Source organism: Haliotis asinina, chromosome 10, assembly GCF_037392515.1.
Source record: "Haliotis asinina isolate JCU_RB_2024 chromosome 10, JCU_Hal_asi_v2, whole genome shotgun sequence".
In the NCBI taxonomy this organism is placed as follows: Eukaryota; Metazoa; Mollusca; class Gastropoda; order Lepetellida; family Haliotidae; genus Haliotis; species Haliotis asinina.
Genome location: NC_090289.1, coordinates 25,092,915 through 25,120,161, shown reverse-complemented (window position 1 = coordinate 25,120,161; position 27,247 = coordinate 25,092,915). Strand labels below are relative to the sequence as shown.

The 27,247-nt window shown below is 37.9% G+C and overlaps 1 protein-coding gene across 3 annotated transcripts; it reads right to left on the bottom strand.

Moving 5' to 3' along the window:
* LOC137298252 (uncharacterized) lies at nucleotides 1–23,916 on the bottom strand. Of its 3 annotated transcripts, none has more exons than XM_067830427.1 (9): nucleotides 23,640–23,894; nucleotides 21,390–21,701; nucleotides 12,733–12,766; nucleotides 12,205–12,308; nucleotides 11,326–11,373; nucleotides 10,079–10,227; nucleotides 9,164–9,347; nucleotides 5,455–5,489; nucleotides 1–4,418 (listed from the first exon to the last, which is right to left on the bottom strand). In XM_067830427.1, the coding sequence occupies exons 1-9, from the start codon at nucleotides 23,824–23,826 to the stop codon at nucleotides 4,329–4,331; spliced, it is 1,143 nt and encodes a 380-aa protein (XP_067686528.1). In that variant the 5' UTR covers nucleotides 23,827–23,894; the 3' UTR covers nucleotides 1–4,328. The 3 variants fall into 3 exon arrangements, with proteins under 3 accessions (XP_067686528.1, XP_067686527.1, XP_067686529.1); XM_067830426.1 differs by having other exon boundaries at nucleotides 2,684–4,418; nucleotides 11,326–11,400; nucleotides 23,640–23,916; XM_067830428.1 differs by having other exon boundaries at nucleotides 3,990–4,418; nucleotides 11,326–11,400; nucleotides 23,656–23,718.
* Nucleotides 23,917–27,247: the final 3,331 nt, after the last annotated feature.

Genomic DNA, 27,247 nt, shown 5'->3' with positions numbered 1-27,247 from the left:
GCTGCCTCATTATGGAATTTTATTAAACCATTAAAGCTCAAGGCACAATTCATACTTGGTGGTTGAGAAGATAAACAACAGTGCAACATTCCACATACTAAAATACGATTAATAAAGCGATTTTCATCAATGACTCGGAAGAGCGCAACATTACGATTGGTAAAAATGAGATCCACATAACCACTTTCACACATGCAAAGATACGTATGTTTAAACACATCAATTCATGTTAATCAATGAACACATGACCGCAAAGTAACTATCTATACAGCACGTTCGATTTGCAGCAGACAGAACATATTTGACCATTAAAACCCTGAGGTTATATAATTAGATGGCGACATTCACACTGTTCCAATATAGACAACAGTTTATCAAACATGATGAAATTTCTGAAAAGGCACATTTAAGCAAAACATACACGCACAACAGTATTGCTTCAACAGACTTCCGGGAAATATTACCCGTGAGGATCCGTGTTAGAAATGATCTTCAGAAACCCATGCTTGTCGTCAGAGGCGACAAACAGGATCGGGTGGTCAGACTCAACGACTTGGTTGACATATGTCATCATATCCCGGTTGGAATATGATGCCATGATGAGGAGGTATAAAATGCCCCAAAATACTGAAAATAATGCATGCACAAAAAATAGCATTGTTACGACGAGCATCAAAATCAACGTGAAAGTGGTACCCGTGATTCTTCATAAAGATATCTCGCTCTGGGCATTATAATGCTTTTGAAATTACTTGTAAAAACTAAGATTACAAATGCCTGGTAGGATACGAAATGCATATTACAAAGACCTTATGAAAGTCTGGTGGAACTTCATAGATAGCATCCACATCGATAGTATAAATGACAAGAGCATCTTAGCACAATATGTATGGTGTAACGAGAACATAAGAGTCATCAGAGGATGACATATCCCCTCAAAAACATATTTGAAAGGACAAATCATCTGACAGCTACTTCATGTTTTCTTAGATTAAGTTTGAATCGTTTCCATGGAAGTCATGAAAAATATGAATCTGTAAACAGCAAAAGGCACCAATTCAAGATCTGTCTCCAATATCTGCCAAGATCTGTTGAAAGACATGAAATGGTTTTCTCCGGAAACCAAGCCCATCCCTCCATTTTGAGACTAATAATAAATCACAAAATCCTGTAAATGGCAAAAGGCACCACTTATGGTTCTGACTGATATATCTACCAAGTATTGCAGAAGCATATTGAACGTTTTTTTAGTTCTGCTTCGGAAACGAAGCCCACTCATCATTAGACTAACACCAAACTGTTCCATGTAAAAACAAAACAAACAAAAATGCCCAAACTCTGTAAGTAGCAAAAGGCACAACTATAGGTTGAGATAATTATATCTGTCAAGTCTGGTCTAAATATACTGAACGGTTTCTGAGCTCCGGAAACAAAATGATTACGGACGGGCGGACGGACAGACAGACGAGGCGTCGATTAAGGAAATACCAGCATATTGTGCAAAGACTGGTTTGTATCATAATGTTGTTATTAACGAAGGAAGGATATTTTGATATTCATTATCAACATCATAAGATCCCTTTAAACGAAAACAATCGTTTCATTGTTTTCATATGTTGCTTGTGTGTATATTGATACTATACACGTGGGAAAAGTATTGCAACACCTCACACTTTTTTTCTCTCAATATCTAGAAAATTGCCTCATGGCAACACTATGAAAACATGAAAAAAAAAACCTATTACGTGTCTCAAACATTACAAACCAAGACGCACGTGCTGCAGGTAACACGTGTGGAGCATATTACACACTTTTTACCCCTCGTGTCAAGAAAATACAGTTTCAATTATTATTCACTCTTGTTAGAAAACTGAACTAAAACACATCCTTATTGTTTTATACCACTTCGTGGGACCCCCTCAACTGGTATGGTTGATGCAAGGTTGTCCACGATAACAACGTCCACACAATTAGGTCACAACCCCTCTCCGATTAGTCTGTTAGTGAGGAAATATAAAACAAACAAGATGACGTAAAGGATCTGCCTCGTAATGCAGACCAGCTAGACAAGACGCACTGCTCCTTAGACCTTTCCGCCGATTTCCCTTTTCAACAAGTCTAATTTTAAAACAGCAATGCCTTCCACATAGGCCACCTTTTCATAAAACTGTTAGAAATCAACTGAAAACAGCAGCGTGTAAGGCCAGGTGACCTGCCCGACGACCTTTGTTGACACGTGCAAACATAGCTGAAGATTACAATGGTGCCATGACCAGCTTCGGTAGAACCTGGTTCTTGAGGGAAGGTCTATTTCTCAGACGAGAGTCGGTTTTGCTGTTTGGTATTGACGGAATGATGTGTGCATGGCGACAGAAGAACATGGCATATGTTCAAAAGAACATCCTGGAAGACAGTCCATTTGGCGAAGATATGAGATATGGTATGAGGTCGAGTGTCGTATGACTGCAAACAACAGCATGTCAGAGTGAGAGGCACATGACTGGACAAGGATACCATGAGGAAATGTTGAGCAGCCATACACGACCTCATTTTCATAACCGCCCCTCTTTAACAAGTCAAGTCTTTATGGATGAATACGCCATACACACCATACACCCCCAAACCCCCAAACAGGATTATGCGTCGATCGAGTTACCCGTGTGAATCTTTTTGACACGTTATGTTATCTTAATTGTAGTTTTATTTCAGTACCTATGTTTAATCAAATTACACCATTCAGTTTCTTTATTAAGTCTTTAAAGGGCATGTTAGAATGAAGATTTTATGGATATCAACTTCTTTGTTATGGGAACACAACGTCTCATCAGGTGAATGAGAATGGGGTTCAGAGCTATATTTATATGTACAGGTAAACAATAACAAAGTAACAAGTGGAATGAATTAACGAAAGCTGGAAGCCAGTATAAACAAGCACTGATGAGAAGCCGACAGTTATGATAACAATGATGGTAATTACATTACACATGATAGGATTATGTTAACATAACATGATTGGGGATTAAGGATGGAAGCCAATGGTATTTACATTACACATGATGCACATGATTTACATGATTGGGGATTAGGGATGATGATGTACAAACACAAGTAGATAAGGGGATGATGTACAAACACAAGTAGATAAGGGATGAAGTACACACACAAGTTGACTATATACTGGCACACTATTGTGTAAACACTATTGAATTATATAGATAGAATGTACACAGACATATAAGATTAATTTATCAACATGTACATATAAATATAGCTCTGAACCTCATTCTCATTCACGTGATGAAGGAGTAAGCATTAACTCCGAAACGTTGTGTTCTCAAAATAAAGAAGTTGATATCCATAAAATCGTTATTCTCAGTTTCTTTATTGTTGGCTTTTGTGTTGGTGAAAAGTTTTTTTTTAGCACTTTGGCTAAAATATTTTTCGTGAAGACGCACGTGACGTAAAAACTATGATTAGATATAGGTCCTGTGATACAGCTTGGGTGTTTTCCCCATCTGTATGTAAGATGGACAAAAGTGTCATATAATTTGGGTGTTTTCCCCATCTGTATGTAAGATGCACAAAAGTGTAGATTCATCCGAAACCTTTGGTCTAACCATTATTCAGGCAACCGTGAAGATCGGGTTTAGAACTCGTCATAATCATTGTCATCGTATCCTACTTTCGCATGATGTCAATCACTTGATAGTCTGGTTCGGACTCGATCATTTACAAGATACTGTGGCGTCAAAGAACAAAGAAAACGCCGCTTTAAATACACACCTGTATGAACCATATCTGAGATCACTAAGCTTGTATTTGTGCTCGGTACAAAATCGTAAATAGTGATCTGAAAGTCTGAAACTCAGGCTTATGTCAAGTCCTATGCATTATCTAAAACGTATAGACTGTTGTGTCAAAATAAAATGATTTCATTTTATATTACAGCATTTCGCCTTCATCTTATCTTTCGTTTCTTCTCCCTTTCCTTTCATAGCAAAAAGTAGTGTAAAGGATTCAAAAAGTCGTGTCTAGACAAAATCAATCAATTCAAACCCAATGGATGATGATGGGTAAACATGCATCTTCAGTCGACGCTAATACTCGGGAAAACATAATAAAATAATACAAATTAACTGTATGTGTACAAAAGGATAGATTAAAATTCACTTTGATAATACTCAATTTAACCAACGGCATCCGTCACATGCAAGGGAAACTCAACGATCAGTATTAACTCATTATCTATGTTCAGGCGCACCCTCCTCCCCTCTCCCGTCTCCAAAATCCAGGATCACCCACCTCACCCCACCCCCCTCCTTGAGAGGCTAGACGTTCACTGCTTTGCCTTTCTGTCCCGGGGAGGCAAGTTCCAGCAGAGGACGTTCCTCAGATGTTTGATTCTCAGCAGCTGAGACCTGAAGTCAAAACATAACAACCATGATAGTTTGACTTGATTTTACCACATTTAGTGACAAAAGTACCCCCTCACTCAAAGTATATCTCCTTCGTCACTATTAGGAAGACATACGTGAACGTTGTTACTTTCAGTAATAATAATATACATATATTGTTTTGTTTTTTTTCAGCATTAATTATAACAATAATAATATGCATGTTACCCATTGATGTCTGAAAAGAACGATAAACTGAGACACTATATAGCCGAAATACTGCATTTGTGATTTTCAATATTAACTTAAACACACTAAAATAATCTATGGATGCCAAAAGATTTCTACGATAACGTATACTGTAGATACAAATTTTGTATGCACAACGTACATTATACAAAGGCCATTGCATTCCGCGTGCTTAAGTGAGTGAGTTTAGTTTTACGCTAATATTCCAGCAATATCACGGCAAGGGACATTAGAAAAGCGCTTCGCACAGAGTACCCATGAGGGGAATCGAACCCAGACCTTCCACGTGACGGGTGAACGCTTCAATCAATGGGCTACCCCACCGCCCCAGCGTGGTTAAGACGTGTGGCAACCACTAAACTAATTCCACCCTTGGTTATGTTTGCTTTTTCAGCCAACAGGCAGCAGGCTAAAGTTTTATAATGGTGCATCGTCGGGTCCTTTTACCACCGTAAATAAACATGACGGATGTCTACCACTCGTAGGTATAATTTGTGCGACAGAAGTTACGTCAAAGAGTTTAAGTTCGTTTGACATAGTTTTTATTACACTGACTACGATAATTCAATTTCATTTGAGACGATGTGTAATGATGCTCTGATATGTGTCGACCAAACGCAAATTTCCATAAAACAGCCTCCGCCCGTGTAAACGTTTTGATAAAAAGGTGCCTTGTTAATGAAGTCCAACAGCACAGAACGACCGAATACTTTCTAAAGTTGATATTTGCACCATGAAATAATTTGTGATAAAAAATTCCTTTTTCAAGTCAGAATTGATTGAAAATAAGAAGCAAACAAACAATATTTACCCTTTCTCCGCTCTTTCGCAATTCGACTGTTTCACCTGCGAAAGAATCAAAACACGTGTTGAGCACTATGACACCTGATTAAGCACAGTTCTACCTATTTGAATGCCTGATATCAGAATGAACGTAAGTTGGCTAATAACATGTTCGTGACGCTGGAGAGATTACTTGAATTTTCTTGTAAATACTTTCCAAATATCAAATCATTGCATGTCACAATTTTTGTGGCATTTTTTTTTTGTTTAACTGACAGTGTATCGGTAGTGTTTTGGACTAGTAAAATAAAGAGTGTTTGCAACATTTAGTCAACAGCCACCCTGTAATATGATAACGTTCTTCATAAGGAATTAGAACCACTCCATAGGGGACATACTGTCCGAAATTAATAAACGGAATACAATACAATAATACAAAAAACTAATCTGCAGATACCAGAGAGACATATTGTCTTCAAATTTATTTTGATTTAACAATGATTTAATGGCATATTTAAACTAATCCACAGAAAGTGAGAAAATTGGGGCTGTCCTATTCAGAAGAAATTCTCAAATAAAGAGAGAAATATATAATGAAAATAAAAACAACGAAGGATGACAGTAAACTGGATAACACACTTCTTACATCTATACTGATCCACAAATGGTTCGTAACGTTACAAGTCGTAACTCTATAGTTCATCATAGGTTTATGAATGTCGTAGCGCTATGAATGCTTTGTGGAGCTGGACCCTGGTGTGGGACACTGCAGAAAAACTATTCCCTCTGTGATCACCCATTCCAATATCCACCCTACTAAACGGACATTTTGACCACCCGATATCCAGTTTAGTCGACGTTTCCGATAAGCATGATATATTAAGAACCTTTGATGGCACAAAGCCCCTGGAGTTAGGATAAGGTAGTCACTTTAAATATCATAAATACATGGGCTTGAACAGAAAAAGCTCAAGGCAAATTACGAGTGTGTATGGACGCGCATTTGTGCTTGGTCGGAGAAAATATCATCTACGTACATGGAATTACATCATACTCTAATCTTGTATGAGAAGTACATCATCATCTAAGCATTTTATATGTAGATGTATGTATCATCAATGTAACTGAAAGCACACTATCTATGTGGATATTAGTATCGTAAACGTCGACGAACGTATCATTCACGCAAATATAAGCATCATTTCCGAATACCGGTATATAATTAATTATTAGTATCTTCTATGTGGATGTAACTATAGCATACGAATACCTTAGAAGTGACTACGCAGATATCGTACACGTAACTGTACTTATCTTATACGAAGGTGTATCAGTTACGTAGATGTTACAATCTTATTCGAAGACGTAAGTATCTTAAACGTAGATGTATTTTATACGTAGGCACGTAGGATAAGTAGGATATGTAGATACGTATTCTATACGAAGGTGTAAATATCTTATGCAAAAGGCTAAACATCTCATACGTACATGTATGTATTCTATACGAAGATGTAAATACCCTACACGAAGATGTACATATCTTATGCAAAAGGCTAAACATCTCATACGTACATGTATGTATTCTATACGAAGGTGTAAATATCCTATACGAAGGTGTAAATATCTTATGCAAAAGGCTAAACATCTCATACGTACATGTATGTATTCTATACGAAGATGTAAATACCCTATACGAAGGTGTACATATCTTATGCAAAAGGCTAAACATCTCATACGTACATGTATGTATTCTATACGAAGGTGTAAATATCCTGTACGAAGGTGTAAATATCTTATGCAAAAGGCTAAACATCTCATACGTACATGTATGTATTCTATACGAAGATGTAAATACCCTATACGAAGGTGTACATATCTTATGCAAAAGGCTAAACATCTCATACGTACATGTATGTATTCTATACGAAGATGTAAATACCCTATACGAAGGTGTACATATCTTATGCAAAAGGCTAAACATCTCATACGTACATGTATGTATTCTATACGAAGATGTAAATATCCTATACGAAGATGTACATATCTTATGCAAAAGGCTAAACATCTCATACGTACATGTATGTATTCTATACGAAGATGTAAATACCCTATACGAAGGTGTACATATCTTATGCAAAAGGCTAAACATCTCATACGTACATGTATGTATTCTATACGAAGATGTAAATACCCTACACGAAGATGTACATATCTTATGCAAAGGGCTAAACATCTCATACGTACATGTATGTATTCTATACGAAGATGTAAATATCCTATACGAAGATGTACATATCTGATGCAAAAGGCTAAACATCTCATATGTACATGTATGTATTCTATACGAAGATGTAAATACCCTATACGAAGATGTAAATATCTCATGCAAAAGGCTAAACAGCTCATATGTACATGTATGTATTCTATACGAAGATGTAAATATCCTATACGAAGATGTAAATATCTCATGCAAAAGGCTAAACATCTCATATGTATATGTATGTATTCTATACGAAGATGTAAATATCCTATACGAAGATGTAAATATCTCATGCAAAAGGCTAAACATCTCATATGTACATGTATGTATTCTATACGAAGATGTAAATATCCTATACGAAGATGTAAATATCTCATGCAAAAGGCTAAACATCTCATACGTACATGTATGTATTCTATACGAAGATGTAAATATCCTATACGAAGATGTACATATCTGATGCAAAAGGCTAAACATCTCATACGTACATGTATGTATTCTATACGAAGATGTAAATACCCTATACGAAGATGTAAATATCTCATGCAAAAGGCTAAACATCTCATATGTACATGTATGTATTCTTTACGAAGATGTAAATATCCTATACGAAGATGTAAATATCTCATGCAAAAGGCTAAACATCTCATATGTACATGTATGTATTCTATACGAAGATGTAAATATCCTATACGAAGATGTAACTGTCTAAGTAAACTTAGTCTCAGTGTATTTCGTTACACTCTACCACTGAGTCTAACAAAACCTAGTGGAAGGTCGCGTCAGGTAACCTTTCAGCGCCTAATGACCGTCCAATCAAGCCCGAGACGGTTAAACAGATTTAATCAATCAGACAAAGGCTACTACTTAGGGATCGAAGGGACTTTCAAAATATTCTGATCACGGACACCGACACCGACACCGACACCGACACCGACAACGACACCGATCCCTTCAAAAACAAGAATCCGCACATAACACAGATATTTGACCTGCAGTATATATGCTTTGGGGGTTCCGTTGACATGGTTACCATTAGTTAATATTTCCGCAAGATAACATCCTTGAATATTGCCAAAAACACTATTTTCAACGACTGTTTACTCACCGTCGTCATGGTTGTACGTAAGCCGTGTGCTTCACCCGGAAGCGAGCGTAGGCTAAATTGCATTCAGAATCTTTCTGGTACGAACCTTTTCGAGAAAAAACGTTCAGGTATGGGTGAATATGCACTTTCGCGATTTGGTAAACTGTTTTCTGATTAGTCAATCTAAAAGGTTACCTGACGCGACCTCCCATAAGGTTTTGTTAGACTCTGTAGTGGAGTGTAACTAAAAGTACAGAGGATAAGTTTACTTAGACCGGAAGAAGTAAGCATCATATGTGTAGTTGTACGCATTTTATAGGCATATGTAAAGCACCTTATATACAGTGTTAAAAAAACCAATACGTTTTCAAAGATGCAATATTCACATACTAGACAATCTGTTTCTGATGTTTTCCATTTCTTCAGCAACGTGTGAAAGGCCAATGCTTTCATGCTTTAGAGCTATCGTTAGCCTCTCGACCCAGTTATCGGGGAATTGTCTCTTCACTGTCCGCAGGAGCTGAGCGGCGCCGTCTTCTCGGGTGTTTTTCTCGATATACTCATTCAGTTTTTCCTAAAAACAAAATCGGTCGAAATGCGTTTTATTCGAAGAGTTTTTCATTCGCGAACTTACGTTTACCTGTGTACCGCGCATTTCCTAACTTCATAATTTTCGTTAACACTTTTACCCAGTCTTGGTGCGGTGGGGTAGCCTAGTGGTTAAAGCGTTCGCTCGTCACGCCGAAAACCCGGGTTCGATTCCCCACATGGGTACAATGTGTGAGCCCCATTTTCTGGTGTCCCCCGCCGTGATATTGCTGGAATATTGCTAAAAGCGGCGTAAAACCAAACTCACTCACTCACTCAATTTACCCAGTCTTACAATATTAATCCTTATATGCCTTCATATTTTTAAAGAAAAGCCTTTTGTCGTCACAGATTTACGGTGATCCTTTTATATACTGTTAAGCATGTTTTCGCATTTTATGCCATATGCAATTTGCTTCGGAACGCTATCGGGACTGGGGTCTGTTTCGTTGACTTTACATGTTACAGCTGTATATAACATGTCTCCTTCCACGAACTAGGAGCCTCTCAACTGTCTACAACTGTCCAGCTATAAGTTATTCGAAACATTACATTTTAGAAATATCTTTCTTAGAAACATTAAAAATCTCTTTCACAGACGAGTGTACAACTAGCTATAAGATGAGACGACATTTGGAGTCGTGGACACACTCATGAGCAAAATGTTATATCTAGTCAACCGAAAAGTAATGACATTATTTTCCTACAAGCACTTACATCACTGAAGTCCCCGAAGTCTATCCGTAGTAGAAGGCTCTTCGGATCAACAGATTCAATGAATACCGTCTTTATTCTGTTGAACAGTTGTTCTCCCCGCTTGTTTTCATTCATGAACTGCACCACAGCGCTGGATGGACCTGCTTCGACTGAAGCAACGATCAGAATCAACTTGAAAAATATATTGGTTTGTTTAAGACGGAAATCCTATTATTCCAACTATATGGCCACGGTGGGTAAATAATATAGTCTGGACCAGAAAATCAATCCAGAGATCAACATCATGAGCATCGATCTAACCAACTGGAATACAAGTGTTCACCATAGGTCTTACGACATCCATGGGTTCCTGAAAACCAAATCTAACTCTTCACGGGTCGTCTGTACATTGAATTGGATGTAAACAGACACATAAGCATCAGTTGAGAAGCGCATCCTTCCAAAGCAAGGGAGTTAATTGACAGATTTAACTATTAACTACCGAAGTTGGAAGGAATTATTTAGACACAAATACATCGATGTCATGTGTCAGAATATATAGAACCCTAGAGCTATGTTTGAGTAATACCATAAACGAATGTCATGCTTGGGCAGATGTATGATATAATACCTGTAACCTGATAAAGTGCAGTTTTTGATACATTTACGGGTGTCTCTTTGTCACGCTGTGTTCATGTGTCCACGTTACAGTGACCTTCGAAAGAAATATATTAATGATCATTTGATAAGAACGAATCTCACATATAAAATATTTCACTAGATATTAAATATGAACTAGTTAAAAGAAATAAAATGTTTAAGAACATGTTGCGTCCTGTGTGTAACATTAGGATATGTATATACTCTCTTGTATATAGGCCGGAGGACATTTGTACAATTAACCTTTCTGAATCTTGACCTCTAATTTGATAAAGTTCAGTTTTTCAAACAAGGGCTCAAGTTAGAACTGGTCTTCAACAACCCATGCTTTCGATAAATGTTGACTATGTTTGTCTATAAGACTAATGGGATGATGGGCTGGTCAGGCTGGCTGCCAAATGTCATTATATCCCAACTGCGTATAGATCGATGCTGATGCTGTTGATCACAGGGTTGTCTGGTCTTGGCTCAAATATTTATAGACTGTCGCCTGGCTGGAATATCGGTCAGTGTGAAATTGAACAACTAACAAGCAATAAAGTGTTAAAACGGAACACACCACACCTCATATCTCACAATGACAATGGATGTACAGTAAAAGTCTTTACCTTCTGGCCCAGGTGAACTGATCATTGAGTTGGTCTCTCCTCTTGTCACTGAAACGTTATGCGAGTTCCGATATCCTGCATTGGAACACCACTGGCTTTAGACAAGACAATATAAAGAATTATCCCACACATTATATATTGTGTCCATTACAATATAAGATCCGGGTTAGGATTGATCTTCAGCAACTCATCAAGCTTGTAAAAGGTAACCAACAGGAATAGGGTGGTCAGACTTGCTGACTTGGGCTAAATTTTCGAAGCTCTGTTAGCGCTATAACAGTCGTAAGTGCCATACGTCAACATTTACTTACGACTACTAGTATCTTAGCACTAAGAGAGCTTCGAAAATCTAGGCCCTGGTTGACACATATCATCCTATCCTCATTGCGTTCAACGAGGCACTCAGGGACATTCTAGCTATATGGCAGCCGTTTGTAAATAATAGTTTTGGACCAGATAATTGTGGTCAACATCATGAACATCGTTCTTTGCAATTGGAATACGATGGCATGTGTCAGCGTGTCAGACTAGATAGTCCCGTTATTGGCTTCTTACGAGAAGCACACTTTCAAAACAGAGTGACGTGCGATAGCGTAATGTGGGTGTCTCTTACTACAAGCATAATTTCACAATTGGGATACGATGATATGAGTCAACAAAGTCAGCGAGCTTGACCACCCGGTCCCGTTAGCGGCCTGATACATGCCTGAGTTGCTGAAGAAAAGAATATTGAGAATACAAATACATGTTGAAATAATAAACTAACTGATCTCAAGAGCAATTACAATGAACAAAATACATCTGTACATCTTCACATCTGTACATCGCAAGTACAAATTCACGGAATGTAATTCTACGATTTACAGCAAGGCCACTTACGTAGTATGACCAAAGTTATAATGATCAGGATAGCAATACACAAGAGCACCCCCAAGATGATAGCTGATATTGTAGCACCTGAAGGTCCACTTGTTGGGCTGTTCCTGATGGAGACAGGGGTATATTCATAAAATAATAATGCATAAATAATAATGATATTATACACCATACGGCAGCCATGACTGGTGTGAGGGTATTGAATTATTATATATTCACGATTGGATCACTACAAGAATTCAAACTTAAGTACATGAAGGTGATAGAAAGGAAACGCTGGTGAAATATTCATTTAAAATACTTTTTGTCAGTGTAAAAGGTAGGTTAGATGTACAAGCGATCTAGCTCTCATGCCATGCTAAATAAATACACACATTGAATGCATTGTAATTTTATCTCATTAAATGTTTGAAACGTTGCAAAGCATAGCATTTATATCAATTTCATGTAATGTTTAAATCGAATCATGCGTAAATAACAGCCGGTAGTCCACGAAAATGGTGAGAATGTCCAGCGAGAAAAGATACTTACAAAACTGGTTTACTGAATGGTACACAAGTGAAATCTGTAACGGTAAAAGGTGAATATTTCATGTAAAAACCTGAAAAAAACGAAATCTGAAATCAAAAACCAGTTAAAGATTTTTCATGAAACAGTGACATCCATTTCGGTTTCTGTCGTGCACACAAAGCAAACTTTGACTCATAAGAAATTTTAACAAATTCTGTGTCATTTGAAAATATATTGACGGGTAAACGAAAGGAAAAATTGGGACATTGATTTATAAAAAAAAATTGCAAAAGTTATGAAAACCTTCATCACAACGAATCCAAAGTACAAAGCTGGTAGTGTCCGCTCGTAAAGGTTCGATTCCTCACATGCGTGAAGCCCGTTTCTAGTGTTCAAGCAGTGATATTGTTGGAATATTGCTAAAAGCGACATAAAGCCATACTCACTCACCCAGTCACTCGTTTTAACCTACCACCACTTAATAACGCATGCTTTCTTGTGTCTGGGAGTTTATTTACTACTTAATTATTTCCCGATGTATAAATTACATCCAAGAATTAAGCGATGACGAAACTTTCTGGTTGGATGTATGTATAAAATATTAATATGCTGCCTGACGTAAATAACATTCCTTTTACATTGATGTACACTTCTGGTATTAACCTCAGAGCAAAATATATACTACTTGATGATATTTGCTCAGAGTGAAAGGGTACGTAGGTCCACAAACATTCAAAGTAAAGTATTTCCATGTTTTTAATCGTAGAATACGTGTTCTTTTACTGAATGGTTAGATTTCCCGAATTGCTGACAGCTGAGGGGATGATGTAAATCCAGCTAGGCTCCATGCAGGTAACAAAGGTACTGTAAGTCCCCATGGTCCCTAGTATGGTGATCTACCTTCAGTTGTTAGCAATCTATGGCCCATTTGTATATTGCATTGTCCTCTATAGATAAATTGTTTTATGTATAGTTACTAGTCTTATATTCTACTCTGTGATATTCTACTTGTTTTACTGTCCTTTGTTGACAGGTTTTATAACAGACATATATTTCATTTCAGTATTAAATGTTCTTGTCACGATATGGCTGAGATATTGCCGATGTGACGTTAAATATTAACTCACTCGGAGTGAAAGGTATACCGCGTTATCAGTTGAGCCGTATTTTGCCATCGGTTTGGTATACCGTACTGCAATCCAAACATTCGGTATTGTCGGTTTTCCCTGTCGGTTTTTCCCATGTTATGAACATTTTTAATTCTTTTCGAAATTGTCTAGAAATCTAATCATTTTGTATTATGATCATGTGCCATATAGCGAGCGGAAACGGACCGAACCGAACATGCGTATTGTATTGCAATACGTCGCGTACCCTTGTGAGTGCATATCGTCTCACCCCTAATTTGTATACCGCTACAAACACCTTCCTTCAAGTTTATCTTTCACATTTTCACCTCCGTGTCTTTTAAATGTGTGAAAAGTGTGGCCGACACGGACCTAAAGCGCCAATATTTGTTGTGCAGACTTTCGGCACTCGTTGAAGGAATAAACAAACCCAAATGACGGACGCCGCTGCAGATGATGTTTCTCAAGTTCCAAACTTCAAAGTCTTCCATTTGGAAACATTTTCAACTGACCTTGGACAATCACGTCTGAGTCCTGATAGCGGACATGGTTTCAAAAGAAAGGGAGAAACAGTATTTTTCTTGCAATACACACTGCAAAACGCCAACACATATGAATCAGTCTATCACAATATGAACATTTTGGCAATACCCAACCTTACTTAACTTTCAAAACTATGACCCCGTTATCACTGTTTTCAGAGCCACAGAGACTAATTTCGTACCTCATTTGACATTATTTCCCAATACAACGCTTGATGCAACTGACACCTTCCTAAAGTGTATTTACATAGGTCAGTCACAGGACCGTGAAGGTCCCGGGGTAGAATAGGCGACTATGCTTGTCGTAAGAGTCGACTAACGGGATCGGATGGTCATCCTCGCTGAATTGGTTGACACATGCCATCGGTTCCCAATTGCGCAGATCGATGCTCATGTTGTTGGTCACTGTATTATCTGGTCCGGACTCGATTATTTACAGACCGCCGCCATATGGCTGGAATATTGCTGAGTGCGGCGTAAAACTCAACTCACTCACTCGCGGTCATGGACAACATGCCAATTTGCGCTTATCGCAGGTACAAGCAGGTGACTATCTACGCTACCAGTTTCCAATGTCCATCTATAGTTCAAACCTCTGTGGCGTTGTGAGTTAGGCCGCCTGCTTTTGTTAATTTACTCTGAGAGCATCGGTTCGAATCCTGTATGAGACACAAACCAAACGAGTATGTACTCTCCCAAGAATCAGCAGGTTTGAGTGCTGGATTTGAAGAGAGTAGTACATTTCGATCACGACCTGTTAGCATGATATGGAAGGGAAATAACTGTCACCATCTCAGCGCTGACAAACCTAGATACATCATCGAACTGGCATTCGAACCCACAATCAAATATTGTTAAGGCCTGTCTAAGTGGCGTAATTCTGTGCAACGAATTCCACCGCCTCAGACCATTTGCCATCCGTGCTTCCACTGGCAAAGATAGCGTTATTGCAAATAAAGCACTTGGTGCATTGATCTGCCAAGCACGATTTAACTGATATATTAATAACAATAACAAAAAAAGATAATAATAATATGTCATTTTCTACGTCACAAAGTCTCCAAAAACAGAGCGCCACCTACAGTCACCACATGACAACACGTTAACCATTTGCTCTTCGAAAAGCCGGCTTTAAGTTAAAAATGTCCAACATGAAAAGAAACAACAGAGCAAAACAAGATACAGATGCGCCCGGTAAGCCGTCGCACACAATTCTAGATGATGGGGCTCAGACAAGATCCAGTATGATCACCGAGAAAACAACAAGCACATCTAGCTTGTCAACCACGCCAGCCGCCATTGTTCTCGACTCGGACAAGGTAGACCGGGACGACTTAAAAAGCTTTATTGCTGAAGCTCTACAAGTACAAACTAAGGAAATAGTAAGTAGAATGGAATCAATGAATACTGAGATAAAGGATTTACACACGAAAACGTCCGACATACTTGCCACTGTTCACTACAATGCTGAACAAATTGAGGCGAACATTTTGGAAATAAATCAGCTAAAAGATGATATGTCGGCGATGAAAACAGAATATGACAAAAAGTTTCTCACTCTTGAACTTTACTCCAGGAAAAACAATTTGCTAATCTATGGCATACCCGACGAAAAAGATCCTGAAACAGCCGCAAAAGAAATCTTCAGTCTACTAGGGATACAGCATGCCAAGGAGATGATGTTCGACAATGTGCACAGACTACCCAGAAAAAGCACGGATCCTCAAAACTTCAGGGCTTCAATGCCGAAGCCAATCGTAGTGAAATTCGTCAGGGCAATAGATAGACAGAATGTCTACAGTGCTGCAGGCAAGAACTGGGGAATTCTGAAGGAAAAGAAGGTCACGATCCGAACTGATCTCCCTGTCTCTCTGAAAAAACACCGTGGTCGCCTTGCAAATAAAGCCTTTGAACTGAGAAAAACCCATAAAGTACAGACACGGATTCTTGAAAAAGGAATCGACATCTCCTTGCAGGTCAGGAAGAACCCACAAGATAACTGGAGAACAATTGGACTGTACGAAACTTTCTAATCTTTGTGTTCTGTTTGCACGGATATGTAAACATGTGCACCACTCCGGTAAAGGGATAAATAAGTATTCAAACGACGTAATTTACTTTATATACATCTAAGACTACTGTTGAAGTTGGGCACGATGACTATACAACCCAAATGTGCCGAACAATTCGACGATCTGGCAACGAGAAGCTTTCTGGGAGCCATTCTCACCAAAACGTTTCCATCCTTGCTTTGCTTCTAATGTTTGTAAACAAATACACGTGGTAATCTATTTATAGCGGCTTCATTCACCCCGGGGCTACCGGATGTTGTTACGTTACTCTGATGGATGTGTTAGCACAGTTAGACGAATTTCGTATGATGTTATCTATGACGTTCTACGCTTTTTCTCCACTCAGTATAAGGATGTTTCTGGATAAGTATTCCTCTTTCAATACTATTAGAGGCAGGTCCCGGCATCAATGTATATATATTACGTCAGTTGGACATCTAGCTCTAGTTCACATTGCACACATTTGGACTATCATTCATGCGGCTTGACTTCGAAGACCAAGAACATGGTTCGCCCGCTATTTCGTTTTAGTTACCCTCTATTTCTTTTAATACATGTTTTCTATTTATCAGGAAAAAAAGGTTCTCGTGATATCACAACACAAATATTTACTGTACAAGCTCTCCCACAAGCATGTTATGAGCGCTTCTACCTCCATTCAGTTGGCAAGGATACCACTGTGTCAGACAGTTTAATTTTAGGTATATTGATAGTTCTCGTAACCATTGACTACAATGGATAATGTTAAGAAAATCAAAGTTATCTCAGCTAATTGTAGAGGACTTGCAGACAAATTTAAAAGAAAAGAATTAATGAACATACACCGGAAAAAACTACACTCAATCATATGTCTGCAAGATATTCATATTGATGCATCTACTTGCAATATCATGAGAAATGAATGGGGTTTACAATCCATAATTGCACCTTTTAAATCTAATTCCAGAGGAGTGGCCATTCTCTTTAATAATGATGTTGATCTTAAAATACATAAGACCTTAATAGATGAAAATGGAAATTATATAATAGCTGATGTAACAATAGAGGATAAAAGACTAACACTAACGAATCTCTATGGTCCAAATATCGATGACAGTAATTTTTACACTAATCTATTTAAAAATATTCTAAATCTTGAGAATGATTCTCTGATAATAGTTGGAGACTGGAATTTGGTGATTGATCCAACAATTGATCTTGAGAATTATAAACATGTAAACAACCCTAAATCAAGAAATACTGTTTTAGAATTTATTGAATCTTATAATCTTGTTGATGTTTGGAGGAATATGAATGATAAATGCAGAAAATACACCTGGTGGGAAAAAAATCCAAGACAACAAGCCAGACTGGATTTCTTTATTGTATCAGAGGATATATTTGACATAACTCTAGACTCAGATATTTTGCCAGGCTATAAAAGTGATCACTCAACAATTACATTAACCTTTTCCAACACTTTAGGCCAGGAACGAGGACATGGATATTGGAAGTTTAACACTTCATTGCTGTTAAATCCTGAATATGGAAACTTAGTCAGATCTATTTTGAACGACACAGTTCAGGAATATGCAACAGAAAAATTGGATGATCTTAATAACACCGAAAATATTATACTTACTATTTCTAACTCCTTATTTCTGGAAACGTTACTAATGAAAATTCGAGGAAAGACTATATCTTTCTCATCCTACTTGAAGAAAACAAAAGCAAAAAATACAGAACAGTTAGAACTTAAAATAAAACAGGTTGAAGATACTATAAGAAAAAACTTTCAAAACATAGATGAAGAACTTTTGAGTGAACTATCAAAATATAAGAAAGAAATGGAAGAAATTAAAAATGAGGAAATGAAAGGAATACAAATTCGAAACCGACTTCTTTGGTATGAAGAAGGTGAAAAACCTTCAAAATATTTCTGTCACCTGGAAAATAGAACGTTCACCCAAAGATCAATCAACAAGTTAGTAACTAATGATAATAGTGAAATTACTGACAGCAAGTCAATACTGAATGAACTAAAATTATTTTACAAAAATCTGTATGCCTCTCACAAACAATATGAGGATGAAAATTGTTTGAAGGATATTAATACTCCAATCTTAAACCAAACACAGAGGGACTATCTTGAAAGAGAAATCAGTTTAGATGAAATTAGTAATACTGTGCACAGAATGAAGAATAATAAAAGTCCAGAGAATGGTTTTCCTATTGATTTCTTTAAATTTTTTTGGAAAGAATTAAAAACATGGATCTATAGATTCATTAGAGATGTATTAGCCAAGAATGAAATGTCTGTGAATTGGAAAAGAGGTGTTATTACCTGTATTCCAAAAACCAATAAAGATAGAACATTACTTAAAAACTGGAGACCGATCACTTTACTGAATGCTATTTACAAAATTATCAGCTCCTGTATAGCACACAGATTAAAAACGACCCTAGACGAACTCATTCATTCTAACCAAACTGGTTTCATACCAGGGAGGACAATTAGTGAAAATACAAGATTATTATATGATATTATGTTCGAAACAAAGAAACAGAACATCCCTGGTTTGCTAATCCTTATTGATTTTGAAAAAGCTTTTGATTCTGTTTCAAAAGATTTTATCAATCTAGTCCTCCATAAATTCAAATTTGGCCCCAAACTGATAGGATGGATAAATACACTAACTTACGAAACAACATCTTGTGTCATCCAGCATGGTAACTTATCTGAGTTTTTTTCAAATGAAAGGGGCTGTAGACAAGGAGACCCTTTATCCCCATATCTTTTCCTCTTTGTAGCTGAGATTCTTGGTTGCATGATAAGACATAATGAAAATATCAAAGGTATAGTTATTTATGATAATGAATATAAACTGAATCAATATGCCGATGATACTGAACTATTTCTGAATGGAACTGAAGAGAGTTTGTACTCTGCAATAGACACAGTTAATACTTTTTACAAGATGTCAGGTTTGAAAATTAATGTGGATAAATCAAAAGCAATATGGATTGGATCAAAAGCTAAATCTACTGATATGATATGTCATGATCTAAAAGTTGAATGGGTAGTTGGTGAATTTGATGTACTAGGTATCAAATTTACACCAGATCTTGAAGATCTATGGGTAATCAACACTAGGAAAAGACTTGAAGAAATTAATAGACTCCTAGCATCTTGGAGAAAGAGAAATTTAACACTTATTGGTAAAATAACAGTAATAAAAACTCTAGCAATCTCCAAATTGGTTCATATTTTCAATTCCCTGCCCAACCCACCAGCAGATTTTATTACTTCTATTGAAAAATGCTTTTTAAATTTGTTTGGAATGACAAGAATGACAAAATAAAGAGGAATATAATAAAAAATAACTATAAAGAAGGAGGTTTGAGAATGATCGATATTAAAACATTTATAGACGCTTTGAAATTATCCACGTTGCGACGATACTTCGGAAAAGGTGATAAGGAAAATCCATGCAACATACCTTTCAAAGACATATTTAATTTAGGAGCAAATTCTGAGGCCTACATTAAGATTGAAAACCCTTTTTGGCAGGATGCACTGAAAGCATGGCAACTATTTCACCAAAAACATTATATTGACCCAAATAACATCAATGAAATTCTATCACAACCATTATGGTTTAATCACAATTTCAAAAATTCATTAAACTATATAAAGAATTGGGCAGATAAAGGGGTTATTAATATTAGGGATATTTGTGACGAAAATGGACTATTGTCATTGGAATCTTTAAAAGAAGTATATGATATCCAAGGTACTTTTTTAGATTATAGATATTTACTACACACATTTCCAGATTCTTGGAAAAATACTCTAAATCAATGTCATTCAATACCAGTCTGGGATTTAAATATTAACCATTGCCAGACTTGTCTCATAAAAACATCTAAAGGATGCAGAACTTTTTATGATAAACTTATTTCCAATGATATATACCAAAATGTTTGTAAAAAGTGGCAGCGGTTTTTCCCAAAAACAGACTTTGACTGGGAAAAAATATTCACAGGATACAGAAAAGATTTGCAAGACACAAAACTCATAGATTTTCAATATAGATTTCTACAAGGTGCTATTTATACTAAAAGAGAATTGCTTAAAATGAAGAAAGTTGATAGTAGTACATGCTGTTTCTGCAAGGATATAAATGAGACTGTCTGTCATGTGTATTGGGAATGCCAAGTGACCCAAACATTTTGGAGAAAATTACAAATTTGGCTCAACAATTCATTCCCTCATCCATTTCACTTTACAAAACATATGGTTTGGTTTGGTACTCTAAACCGAAATACATTACTAAACCACATCACCCTTGCAGCCAAAAGACACATTTACATATGTAGTATTAAGAATATACATCCTGATATGACTTCATTTACAAAAACCCTAAAAGAAATATTCTTTGTTGAGAAACATATATGCCAAAAAACTAATAAAATAGATCATTTCAGTCATAAATGGGGCCCTCTTTTCCCAGTACTTGGATAAATTTTAATCTTCCTATATACCTACCAATCACCTATATCAACCTGTATATGTCTATTACCAAAATGTTGATATGATTTCTGTATATCATCCATCCATATGTACCTGTGTTTTGTACTATGTGTAATCACATGAACCAATAAAAAAAAAATAAAAAAAAAAAAAAAAGTCTCCAAAAACCAAGTGGTTGCTCGCGTACTTAAATCAGAATCTGATTATTATTACTCCAGATATCCCATAACCCCAGCTACCTGTTAAAGGCTAGAAGGTTATAGTCACATGCCTTTATTCAAGGGTTACCCATTATCAGCTGGGTGGAAAGAGGCTATTTTAACAAACTCACCTGCCTAAAGTGAACAGCATGTTTCACATGTACCTCGATGTTAAACACTATTTAAAACAACCAAGAAGTAACTCATATTTGCACGACACTTACTTGATGTTAATGTTTCACTAGGTCGACATTGGTGGTGCTGGCATACACAGGGGCTGAAGACCTTGACAAAACAGCCACATCCTTCAGTAGGATTAGGTCTCCATCCTTGATTTTCATCACAGGTACACATGAAGTTCTGTGAAGGGGAGTCATCTGCACATAGCAGCTCACCTTCTTCACATGGAGTTTTTCTGTAGTCACAGTTGGGCTGGGTGAAGGCTGTGGAGAGTTTGGCACTGGGCTGGTACATCTCTGGAGAGCATGGCGTGCATGCCACGAGCTTCTCCATTGAATTGAGAGAAGCAAATGTTCCTGCAATTGAAAATAGCATGTGCTCGTTTTAGGGACTTAATGCTCGTTATCATATTGATAACACGATGTGATCCTCATTATTAGGACTGATACACTGAGAGACATAGAGAGAGATAGGCAGGTCGTGTGTGTGTGTGTTTTCGTGTGTGTGTGTTTTCGTGTGTGTGTGTGTGTGTGTGTGTGTGTGTGTTTTCGTGTGTGTCTACACTCCTTGGCTCTGCCAACGTAAATGAAAATCATCTCCAATTGGGGGTGGGGGATGGGGTTTAGATCGCCCTCTTTGGATCCGCCCATGCTTGTGTGTGTGTGTGTGTGTGTGTGTGTGTGTGTGTGTGTGTGTGTGTGTGTAAATGTGTGTGTGTGGGGGGGGGGGGGGGGCGGGGGGGCAGTATTGACAATAGCATGTGATCATCATTTAGGATCATTGATCTCCATGGTCTCTATCTATAGCCATCTCCAGTCAACAACGTAAATGAAAATCATCTCCAATGGGGGGTGGGGGATGGGGTTTAGATCGCCCTCTTTGGATCCGCCCATGCTTTTGTGTGTGTGTGTGTGTGTGTGTGTGTGTGTGTGTGTGTGTGTGTGTGTGTGTGTGTGTGTGTGTGTGTGTGTGTGTGTGTGTGTGTGTGTGTGTGTGTGTGTGTGTGTGTGTAAATGTGTGTGTTGGGGGGGGGGGGGGGGGGGGCAGTATTGACAATAGCATGTGATCATCATTTGGGACCATCGATCTCCATGGTCTCTATCTATAGCCATCTCCAGTCAACACCATTCATAAGCAGTGTCTGAAATAGCATCTACCCGACGGCCCGCTATTTCCATGGCTGTATAGTTTACCATGTCACTGTCTATGGGTGATATTTTGAAAATAGTTTACAGTTGTGGTAGCAAGACGACGTCTGTATGTTTAGTTCATGATCAATGAAACCATAACTTCCACGGATCGGCCTACCCATTTATCTAACACTAAACGTGATTGGTCTAAAGAATGCTTTCAGTCACCAAGTCGTTTTTGTCACATTTGCTGTTGCACATGTTTACTTTTCACGAGGAGAGTTACAAATCCCCTGTGCTAACTGCATGAAGAACATGTAGAGGTCATTTTTGCCAAAGATAATGACCATTCTGTTTGTCGCATTCACATGGCAGTGTCACTCAATGAATCAACAGGGACCACCAAGTCATGCTTTGTAAAATTTGCTTTTGCATATGTTTACGTTTACCTCACTATAAGAAATTCTTTGATTTTAACACCTTACCTCAGTTTCCTATTTTTAATGCAGGGCTGGTTACATGTTCACAGGGCATGTTATTTAAGGTGATTTCACAAAATTATGACCCACGAACCATACATACATTATTGCTTTCCAATTTTCTTGCCGAATTGTTTGTTGTTGTTGTTGTTGTTTGGGTTTGTTGGCGTTTTCTGGGCGCTGCAGATTTTCCACACTCCACATAAAACGAACATCTGTGTTTGAACTAAGAAACATCTCTGATCCTATTTCGCTGATCCTACTTTTACTACAAAAGCGTTAGCGCCATCCCTCATAGGACCAGTTGCAATGATTCGCAGATAACACGCTCCGTGTCAACTCTTAGCATTCATTATTATCTTGGCATAATTGTAAGGACTTGACGCATTAAGTATTGTTCAACATATGGCTGGTCCCGCAGACGTGTGCACAAAAGATGCTTTTTCTGAGGACATATTCAAAGTGGGGCGCGTTTCCTGTTGCGCCAGGAACGCTTGTCAAATTAAACACAAACGAAAGTAGGGGGGGCCACAGATCAAATGATGATGACAGATCTGTTCCTTTATTTTTTACAGTGAGTAATATATGATGGTGGATCCTCATGTTTTCCCAGGTGAGAACGTTTTGAGGCCGAATGTGACAGTAATTAAGAAACGTACATAGGTACGCTGAGGTTGTATACTACCTGCACTGCAATTCACCTCAGGCGCACAGAGTGTCGTTGTCGTATCAGAGTCAGCGTCGTACTGGCAATGGTACTTGATCGTTCCTGAATTTCCACATTTAGCTACTCTGTCCACATTTTCCGGACACATTGATAAACATGACTGCATGATACTGGAACATAGAATAATCCAGGTCGAATATCCCATCTCGTTTTAGCAGTTCAGGTGGGTGTCAGTACAACGTAGTTGATAGAAACCTGCATGCGCAGTCTAATGTGCGAATTTCTGTTTCTAAATATAGAGCAATGGGAGGTAACCGGACCATTACGTCACGACACCACGAGTCAACATTATTAAGATCCCGTATTGTCAGATTAGGAAAGTATTCGTACAAAGCGAAAATTATTTCTTCAGCGTTGTGATTCGACCCGATTCGGTAGGGGGGGGAGGAGGGGGAGTTATTTTTGTGAGTTCTCTACAGATTGTTGTGTTATGTTTTGTTAATAATTTTAGTATAGATTAATTCGTAAATATTATTCGGGATGGGTAACTAGAGGAACTCTGTCGCATAAAGGAATGGAGTTAGTGTGAAAAATATGTTAATGGGATATCTGCGTGACAAATAGTTCACACTGAATACAAGGCCGGGTCAAGGCTGGTTTCCATGGTTGGGGAAGCCAACCCAACATACCCACTGAACCAGGCTACGAGTCCTACTAAAACTGATTTCATCATATTAAAACGAAACATGCGTGGATCAATAAAGTGCCCTCAAGTGACGATAGTGGCAGAGAGGAGTTAGTCACGGTTTTTGACAGTGAAATTCCACACATCTGATATAACCGATCTAGCCAGTTGTTTCAGGTTTGACTACTACTGTAAATGAAATTTCGGATACGACCAAATACTAATTAAGACTAAAGGAAAAAAGAATAATAAGTAAAAATAATAAAACTAAAACAGTATATTCTTGACAACTGTTCTCACTTACCCACTCACTTATTATATATATCCTTCCTTTGAAATCTGCCCTGTTGTCAGAGATAGATAGATAGATAGGATATTTATATAGCGCACATATCCACGCACTAGTGCATGCTCAAGGCGCTAGTATTTTTCACTGGATGTCAATCTCAACAGCACATCGTTTTTCAATCTCAACTCCCTGGGGAGTATACAACTCTTGCTGCCACTAGGCGCACCGAGTTTAGTGTGTCTCTCTCATCCTAACGAGGTACCCATTCACAGCTGGGTGGACTGGGACACATAGTCACAGCACTTTGTCCAAGTTTGCTGCACGTTGTTGTACCCGCAACTAGGTGTATTTACGTGTTCATGTGGCCACCATCTGGTCATATACCAACGGATTCGTGGGTTCTTTTAAGTGCACAGGGTTGTGTACTGTACACTAGGGGTTGTGACAACACTGAAAGAGTCTGCACACAAAGTTGACTCCAAGGTTTTTACACCCGGTCACCCGGTCAGCAATACTAAATGGAATTATCCACCCTTGAACATGACTAGAAATAATTCTATTGTCGCACAGTATGAAGAGTAACCTATGTTAAACTTGCCTTGTATTAGACATCATTAGATTATCATACTTATTTCACACATGTTATAAACCATAATATTGCGTTCTAATGCTAAGCATATCGCATAACATACAGAATGTGTTATACTCTACCTATTTTACATATAATGCACTACAAAATCATGAAAGTGTGATATTTCAGACATTTTGCACATGTCATTTAATAAACAGCTGAATGTGCAATTTCATACATATTTTACATTTGTTATATTGCAAAATATTATTATGTGTAATATTATGTGTATCATATAACAAAATCATGAATGTGTGATATTTTAGATATTTCACATTTGTTATGTTGCAAGATCACGAATGTGTAATATTATACACGTCACATAACAAAATCATGAATGTGAAATATTTACATAGTTTTCATACGTAAAAGCACATATGTGTAGTTTTACATATACATATCCGACAAATTTCGTGCAACAAAATCATGAATGTCTGATAGAACAAACATTTTACATCTATGAAGTTACAGATCATGAATGTGTAATTTTATACATATGTTACAGGTGTCATTTGACAAAATCAAGAATGTGTATTTCCTATACCTATCTTATATGTAATATAACAAAATCATGAATGTGATATTTTACATATGTTACCTATGTCATGTGACCAAAACTTCAATGTGTGATATCATGCATGCATGGATGTGCCAGTCACGTGCACACATGCTGCATACATGCAGATTACCTCTCTTGTTATAAGGGCACATTTCTAATTACACGGGGATACCATCCAATTAGATATTTATTTGTATACATGGCATGTTGGGAATCACTTACTTTTGTACATGGATTTTAGGAGTTGGGGGTCATGTACATTGTGCATGTTGTCTGTAAAATTCAGCACACCCCACCGTGTCAGTGCCTTCAATACATAGGATATAAGATATTTATATAGCGCACATATCCGCGCGAGAGAGCATGCTCAAGGCGCCAGTATTGTTTCCTTGGACCACTGGATGTCAATCTCAACAGCACATCGTATTATCAGTCTCAACTCCCTGGGGAGTATACAACTCTTGCAAGTACGAGGCGCACCGAGCTATTGTGGTTTTCTCATCCTAACGATTTATCCATTAACAGCTGAGTGGACTGGGACACATAGTCACAGTATTCATGTGGCCACCATCTGGTTATATACCAACGGATTCGTGGGTTCTTTTAAGTGCACAGGGTTGTGTACTGCACACTAGGGGTTGTGACAACACGGAAAGAGTCTGCACACAAAGTTGACTCCAAGGTTCTTACACCCGGTCACAGGTGGGCTCGATCCTGACAGCTCAACCTCGCTGGATCACTAGCCTGGCGTCTTAGCCAGCTCGCCCTCTCTTCAGTCAACACACATTTTCAGTGTCTACGTAGTCTCTGCTTTGTTCACCCCAACACCACTCCCAGCTCTTGCTAAATATTAAAGTCACAAGTGAAGCAAGTCTACGTTTCCCCAGGTTCTATCCAAATTAAGCGTTAGTCTAGTGTCTTCATAGTTGTTACTCTGAGAGTGCTGCAGTCTCAAGAAGGCGTCTGTTACATCTGGAGACGTTATCTTCCTTCCACATTCACTGTTTTGTGGTATTTAATACAATACTGGACCCGTGAAGATCCAATAAGATCTAAACCCATACTTCTCGTAAGACGCGACTAACGGGATCGGCTGGTCAGGGTCGCTGACTTGCTTGACACATACCATATCCCGACTGCGTAGGTCCAGGCTCATGCTATTGATCTCTGGTTTGCCTGGTCCAGACTCGATTATTTACACACCGCCACCATATAGCTGGATTAATACTGCGCGTGGCGTAAAGCAACAATCAACCAGTAATGTAAAGAACGAACCTATATTTTTTTTCAAATTAATTTTGATTGTTGCTTCAGTCGAAGCAGGTCTCCCAAGCGCTATCGTGCAGGTCATGAATGAAAACAAGCGTGGAGAACAACTGTACAACAGAATAAATGCGGTTTCCATTGAAAGTGTCTAAAGAGGATCGGGTGGTCAAATCGACAACTTGGTGGATTGCATGTC